This window comes from Neolamprologus multifasciatus, chromosome 1 (genome assembly GCF_963576455.1).
Source record: "Neolamprologus multifasciatus chromosome 1, fNeoMul1.2, whole genome shotgun sequence".
Lineage (NCBI taxonomy): Eukaryota > Metazoa > Chordata > Actinopteri > Cichliformes > Cichlidae > Neolamprologus > Neolamprologus multifasciatus.
The window spans coordinates 38,613,446-38,621,496 of NC_140439.1; the positions used below are offsets into that span (position 1 = coordinate 38,613,446).

General features: G+C 48.3%; 1 protein-coding gene across 1 annotated transcript in view; it reads right to left on the bottom strand.

Moving 5' to 3' along the window:
- efl1 (elongation factor like GTPase 1) overlaps positions 1–8,051 on the bottom strand; it is an 80,696-nt gene that overhangs the window by 59,380 nt on the left and 13,265 nt on the right. Inside the window, exons 12-14 of the mRNA XM_085157249.1 lie at positions 4,285–4,415; positions 3,701–3,864; positions 2,947–3,082 (exon numbers count right to left, since the gene is read on the bottom strand). Coding sequence (XP_085013375.1) covers positions 2,947–3,082; positions 3,701–3,864; positions 4,285–4,415 — 431 coding nt within the window. The remainder of the gene's footprint in view (positions 1–2,946; positions 3,083–3,700; positions 3,865–4,284; positions 4,416–8,051) is intronic.

An 8,051-nucleotide genomic window follows, 5' to 3' on the forward strand; every position in this document is an offset into this window, starting at 1 on the left:
AAGGTGACAAGATCAGAAAAAGAAATTCATCAGTTTGCACATGTCAGGTTTTACCTGCTCCACAAACCAAAGCTGGACTCACGAATCGCTCTGAGACGTCATAACGCGATCAGATAAATATGCTAAATGCACGTCAACGACATCGTGCATGCAGGAATGCCCCTGGGGTAAAATATGTATTTTTGTCGAGTTTTGTGTATAATCTTGGTACACAGACACTTGTAATACTCGCCCAGCACTCAGTCACGTGTCAGGACGCAGCGATGCTTTCACATCAGCCACGGTAGAAAAATCTGTGCCAGCAAAAACATTCGTTTATAATAAATATGATTTGTACCTGAAGAATTTGACCCCGAGCCCATCGTCAAGAGAGTCCAAGCTGCTTTTTGGCAACTTGACCAGAAATGACTCAAAGAGCCCACGCAGACACCCCCCTCCCCCCCCCCCACAGCATCCACAGTAATGTGTGTCTGAACGTTTAAATGAAAAAGGTCACTGATGAACATGTTTGCAGTACAGACACAAAGCCAGCAGACAGCGGCGTCCACGGAGATCACAGAGGCAGATTGATAACGCGCATACAAGCGCGTGCGCGAGTGTCAGACGAGCAGCTCATCAGCTGAATCAAAGGAAGGAGGTGCATGGAAAAAGCAGGAGTTCTCACAGAAACTTGGAGCGGAGCGAGCTTTAAAGCCGTGATGTGGGAATCTGGGTTTGAGTCAGAATTTAGGTCACAAGTTTGAGGAGTGAGGTATGCAGAAGTTAAACACATGTCGGGCTGCGACGTGCTGCAGCGTCCCCGAGTCTCTGCTTCTAAGTGACAAACACACTCCTGCAGCTATGAGCCCTGCTGACCAACACTGACAGCTTCACCCACAGACCCTGTGTTACAGAGCCTGCAGTCCTGCTAGTGTCCAGCAGGGGGCGACTCCTCTGCTCGATTGAACAGGAGACTATAAGAAAATGAGCGTCACCTGATCCCTGATTTCAGTCTCGCGATAACTTCAATGTAGGGGTGGGCGATAGAAACGATATAAATTTGGCCAACGACAGAGATTTTGACTATATTGCTCTATCGCGACAGCGCATGTTGACGATGTCATCAAGCTGCGCCTGTTTTGGTCGAAAGCATCGCAGCGGCTACAACCATTATCATCTGCAAATTATGCCGACAGTCACAGCAAAGAGATGAAGCACTTTTGAAATATGGGGAAAGCCAAAAACTGCTATGCGATTGCATTTGTCCCTGACCACCAGAATCCCTCACGTTAACTTTTATCGAGTGGGAAAAAGTTGGTGTTCATCCTCCAGCTTCACTGTGCTAATGTTATGCTAACATAGCTGTGTCGCTAGCAATCACGTAGCACATCATTATATACCAGCTAGCCCAACTTCAGTAACCCTGCAAACGCCACTGCTGTTTAGTTTTCTGTCTTCATTATGTTGAAGTGATAGCAGAGCTGTACGTTTGAATTAGTTTCAAAAATCTCTCAGTCAGAACATGGTATCAAATGTTTAGGTGGAAACTAGCGAGCTAACTTCCTGCTAACTGCTAACTCCGTTAAATTTAATAAATTCTGTTTTCATGGATGTTAAAATTAATTGTTACACTCGATAAAGCAGCAACGCTGATAATTTTATTAAAGATTAAAGAATTTAGACCGTTTTTAACTCTCAGTGTTCGTTTGACTTTGGGACCTGAAGTGGACGGAGTTTTGGACCCAGATTACTCCGTGAAGCTCCTCACTACGGCAGCCGTAATGCTCTGACAATCCATCAAGCAGTGCAGCTTATCAAAGTTGTACTAAAACATTTTTTAACAGATTTCTGCAGCCAAAATCGGTTCGAGGTCAGTAAGCACAACCAGAATTCATACATAAGGCACACTCTCGATTTTTGAGAAAATTAAGGGATTCTAAGTGTGCCTTATAGTGTGGAAAACACGTTATACAGAAGAAAAGAATATATCGTGATATATATCGTTACCGCACGTGCTTCAAATTATATCGTAATATAAATTTTAGGCCATATTGCCCAGCCCTACTTCAATGGTTTCATTTACTAGTCTGATAAAGATCAGAGTCACAGGACGGTCACAGAGCTCCGTTCAAACCTTAAACCAAAACTACAGAACGACCTCAGTACACGGCGTCTGCAAACACGCCGTCTGTTTATGATAACATGATAATTAATATACACACGGCTATTTACATACACAGAAATTCACATTTACAGTTTACAGCAGGCGTGCGACTTCACTGCGTTCACTCCACGCTCACTCTGACTCCGAGTCAGTGGTGTTTGTTTGGAGACAGGTTGCTTCCCACCGCCTCGGCCTCTGGCCAATCAGATGCTCACTGCAACTACTTCAGCATCAGCCATTAAAGCGTCTCACGTCGAGGCGCCACACAGAACAAATGAAAGTTCGATCAGTCAAACCTGAAAGAATGAAGCTGTCGTACTTACCTGCTCTCACGTCACCTCTACCACAGCTTCTGTGCTTCACAACAGTTTTCCTGCTATGATCCATAATTGATACAGTGAATAAAATCATCTCTACACTTTCAGCTCAGTGTTAGTGGCGCACAGAGGATTCGAAGCTCTGTGATTGGCTGTTTCTGAACAGCTCTTTGTGAGTCACTGATGCATTTCTATACACACTCTGCCCCTTTTTAAATCAAACAACTTTGTATTGTAACACTTCTGTTCATCATGACTCAGGAGTGATTCAGTACCACAAACCCAACGACATCAAAGGGAAAACTCGACGACGTCTACCTCAGAGAAGCCCCAAACGCTCCCGTAGGTCGGCCATTAATCCAACTTTATTAACAACAACCTCGTGTGTGTCAGACGGCTTAGAGCCCAGCTGATGTCACGAGTGCTCCGACGTCACCGAACGACAGCTGCGGCGAGGCGACGACAAAAACAAAGAGACACATTTACCGAGGACATTTCCGGCGGGGACTTCCTGCAGCTCTTCTAGCTCTCTGCCCATCAGCAGGTAGAGGTTTTCCATGGAGCAACGGGACAGGTGAGGAATCTCAGACACGTCGTCCGAAGCGCTGCATCCCTCCGGCAGCTGAGACGAGACACAGGGGAGAGAAACTTTACTCACATGATTCCTGCAAAGCACACAGGAAGCAGTGCACTGAACAGCTTTATAATGTCTGTTTCACACAAGCTGCAGTTCCACTATGATCCACTAGAGGCTCCAGCAGGGAGCTGTCCTCATAGACTCCCATGTTAAAACTTCCCAGCAGAAATAAACATGTTTACAGCCTGATGTAAGTGAAAGGCAGTTTTATGTCAACTCGATCTGCAGACGAGGCTGTTTAATCTTTAGATCCAAGATTATTCACAGGAAGTCGGAGTTTATCCAAGGAAACAAGGAAACAAGGAGGCTGGCGGTCAGAGTGTCGACGCTGATGTAGCATCGAGCCATCCTCACGGTGACACAGAATCGTTCACATTTTGCTGTTAAGACATTAAAAGCTCGAGTCGCTAACCAGACATTTCTCTGTGAAGATAAACGATGAACACATGAGGAACCTGCTGTCAGTCACAGGGACGTGGATTCTCTGAGGATCTGCGTCGCTCACACTACCTGTCAGCCTGCATCACATCAGCTGTGCTGGGAGGAAGTGTGCGAGCACAAAACTGAAGTGAAGCAGCTACAGCAGGCGAGTGGGGGGCTTACCGTGCTCAGGCTCTGGGCGGGGTCGTACTTCGGTCCCAGCACGAATACTCTCTGTCCTTTCCTGACCACCCCGCTGTAGACGCGAGCGAACGCCACGAAGGTCTCCTTCGCCTCCTCTTCCTCCTCCGGCTTCGAGTCTTTCAGCGTCAGGTTCTCCACGTTCGCTGAGAGAGAAACGAGATCAGATCTTGTACGCTGCATATTTATGGTGACGGCGTGGCGGACGTGTTTTCAGCTTGTGAGTCTGTGTTTGTGCGTCTGCACTGAAACCACTGCAGCACCTCTGAGTTTCTGCATCTGTGTGACAGATTCTGGCGACTTGATGGAGTCACGACTGTGCACAACGCCACTGCACAGGTGAGCATCTGCACGTAAGGCCAAACGCATCTTTGCACAAACAGCTTTGGTTCTAAAGTGCTCCACCCACCCACGCTGCAGCGTCTCTGACTACATTTTGCTACGGTGACACACACGGACTCACAAACTGAAAGCCACACGCCACAGTAACACAAAGGGAACGAGTCTTCCTGCTCGGAGCATCAGCTGTGTTCAGACACATTAAAAAAGATGAAAGACGAGCTCACCTGTGCAGAGTCCTGCAGGTGACGCGCTCTCAGAGTGGGAGGGCTCTCGGTGGCTCTCTGCTGCCATCCTGTCAGCGTGTCGCCGTCTCGCCTGCTCCCTGCGCTCGGCGATCTCCTCCTGAGTCAGAGGCCTGAACACAAGAGTCCCATCAGAGCTCGAGGCGCTCCACCACGTCACTAAATGTTTAACTGTTTCATTTCTTTTTACTCCACCGCATCGCTGAGTCTCATCTACGCAGCACAGATCTTTGTTTGTCCAGTAAATGTTGTCTCATCCACACAGCTTTGCATGCAACACTCACACTCTGCATCAACTCTGCGTTTATGCACAAAGACACTTCAGCACGCAGGCTGGACTCGAACCACCAACCTTGCAAACGGTAAACGATATGCTCTACCTCGCCCGAAAAACAAGGAGAAAGCCTTCTGCGTCTGTAAATGATTTATAAACGATGATGATTATTTACTTTAAAACATGTGGAATAATCCTGAACTAAGAAAACTGTCTGTCCCCAAATATATGTTTAAAAATTCCACTGGAAGTTTGGACTGATGCGGGACCGTGCAGGGTGAGATCTGGGAACCGGAGTCTAAAAGTGTCTTCCTTCTCTCACCCTAACCAATCACAGCAGATGGCCCCGCCCCTCCCTGAGCCTGGTTCTGCTGGAGGTTTCTTCCTGTTAAAAGGGAGTTTTTCCTTCCCACTGTCGCCAAAGTGTTTGCTCATAGGGGGTCATATGATTGTTGGGTTTTTCTCTGTAGGGTCGACCTTACAGTATAAAGCGCCTTGAGGCGACTGTTGTTGTGTAAATGAAACTGAATTGAATTAAACTGGCATCATTGGAGAAGCTGATGATTCTAACCCGTCCTCTCAGATCACACCACCTGAACTTATCCAAACAACTTCTCTCTTAAGCCGACGCGGCCTTCGTGTGCTGGATCGTTGCTGAGACGATCCACAGTTTCCAACCCCGAAGGTAACGAGTCGCTCCTGACGCTCCCGCCTGCACACATCCCACTTCCCACAACTGAAAATCAAGGATTAGGATCAGGCGTGCTCTGCAGCCGAGCTAGAAGCCGGTCAGAGGTGCAGCAGAAGATGATCCTGAACAGGTTTTTGATGTTTATGGATCGTCTCTCTGAGCAGGTCTGAGAAGCAGCATCTGTCAGCACCTGAAACCTTCTGTTCACAAACAGTGGTAAACTTCAAATTCCTCCGATAGGAGAGTTCAAGCTGTAAAAACAGAACATAATTATCCCTGCATTCGTTTTCCTGCATGACCCGTGTGTTTGTGTGTGCGTGTGTGTGCACGCTGTGCGGTTGGCGTGTTAGCCCGTGTGTGCATGTGCACGCCCTCTTCAAAAAGACCACAGTGACTATAGCAACACAGCTGCTCACAATAGGCCCGAGTGACGGCATGCAGCACAGAGTTCAGCTCCGTGATGACAAACCACTTTAAACAGCCCATAATTCGCCCCTGACAACAGCGGCAGCCCTGCAGACTCACTGAGACTGATTGCACCTCTCTTTAGCATAAATTGGATATAAACGGGGCCGCGGCCCGAATTCAGGATTGTAACAGAAAACCACAGAAGAGCCGGCCCCACTGGAGGATGGCCCGGCCTTCAGAACAAATGGGCTCAGAGTGACTTTCAGTTACAGCCGCACGAGGCAGCTTCGCATCATTTCCCCCGAAAAGGACGAAGCAGCCGACAGATGTTTAAGCGGAGGTTATTCCTTTAATGTCGCGTTTGCATCAAACGCTGAAACAAACACAGCTGTGCGCCGCGTTACCGACTTCATCACTTTTCCACAGGAGGTCAAATCAGTCACTCACGGGTAATAATGGGAACGCCAGGACGCGGGCTCTGGCCTCGCCTGCTGCGGTTATGAAGTAATGGCTTCCAAACACCGAGGCGGGATGATCGCGACCACAAGCAGACCTTTTCCCATTGTGAAGACGGAGGAAAAAAGCACGCTGGAAAATTAAACAATGTATTGATATTAAATCTGTCTGCGAAGCACACTTCACCGCCTCTTACTGCTGAAGGATTTTTATTGGAGATGTCTTCTGTTCTGGCTCCAGCGAACGAAAATGAAACTTGGTGGTGACTCTGATGATATCTGCTCTGACATTTGCATGAAAGCTGCAGAGTGAGCTGCAGAAAGTTAAAGGCTAAATAAAGCTCAGAGGCTGCTGTTTAGCTGGATGGAGGATTTAGACGAGGATCAGAGAAATGGTGAATGGCCTGTATTTGTACAACGCTTTACTTAGTCCCTAAAGACCCAAAGCGCTTTACACAACCAGTCATCCACACATTCACACACTGGTGATGGCAGCTACATTGTAGCCACAGCCACCGGCCCCTCTGACCACCACCAGTAGGCAACAGGTGAAGTGTCTTGCCCAAGGACACAACGACCGAGACTGTCCAAGCCGGGGCTCGAACCGGCAACCTTCAGATTACAAGACGAACTCCCAACTCTTGAGCCACGATCGCCCCAATCGTTAAGATATGTTAAGACCGAGGGCCTCGGCAGACCCCGGGTTTTATAATCCTCGATGTCAAAGCAAAGCAGTTCACTGAAATACGAGCAACAAAGTCCAGATGCAGTCAAATGAATAGATTTGCACTTCTTCTTTCTGCTGCTCCACAACAGGAGAGCATCCACCACATGTCCTTAACTACATCCGTGACCCGGCACAGTCCCTGCATATCAGGGGTGTCCGACTCCAGGCCTGGAGGGCCGGTGTCCTGCAGGTTTAGATGTTTGATCCAACACAGCTGATGTAAACGGCTAAATGACTCCTCAACATGTGTTGAAGTTCTCCAGAGGCCTGTTGATGAACTAATCAGGTGATTCAGGTGTGCTGACCCAGGGTGAGATCTACAGCGTTTCCACTGTTACCTGTTGGCCAACGGCACAGTGGCGGTCAGTGCTGCCCCGGGCCTCGACCAATCCTAGGCAGAAATCTGATCCGGCACTGCCTCTGCCATGGACTCCACATATATACACTGCAGGGTTTTTCTCAACAGCAACCACGGCGTAGAAAGCTCAGAGGCAGAAAGTTGTGACAGTAAACTTGAGTTTTCTTTGTCCACAGTTAAAGAGCCACGAAGCGTGAGCAGTCAGGTCGGATCAGATCGTGCGAGTCCAGATATTCCTGATCAGACCTGCTGCGCAGCACTGTTTGTCTTTTTTAATGAACACGACTTTCAGCCATCACTGATTGGACGAGCACGCAGTGGCTCGCAGTGAATCAGCTGAGGTACGATGACAGGACGTGATGTCACAGCTCATGTCTGACATGTGAGACATTCTCTTACTGGTCTTGCAAAGAGTTGAAATGGGAAGAAATGTAACAAATTCATCGACTTTTATGCATAAAAACACGTCAGGAATCTTTATCATTTTAGTGTCTGCACCGTCACCGTCACCGGTGTCGTTCCAGTTGCAACAGCAGCTGCATGGCAGACTTACGCATGCACGTGTGAAAGCACATTTCATGCATGCAGCATTTGAGAAAAAGAACCGTGAGCTTTGGGCGCGCTGCAGGACGCTGCAGGACGCTGCAGGTCACGCCCTCGCTATGTCGCCATGTCTGTGCACATTGTTAGCCAGTAGTGACGCTTCAAACCTGAACTCATTTCCTCCCCTTCTCGAGTTCTGGTCCATTAATTAACAGTTTTTACCAGATTCTCAGCGGCCCGTTGCACCTCTGCGCCCGTCCCTCACACCTGACACTAAACGTCTCTGCCTCTGC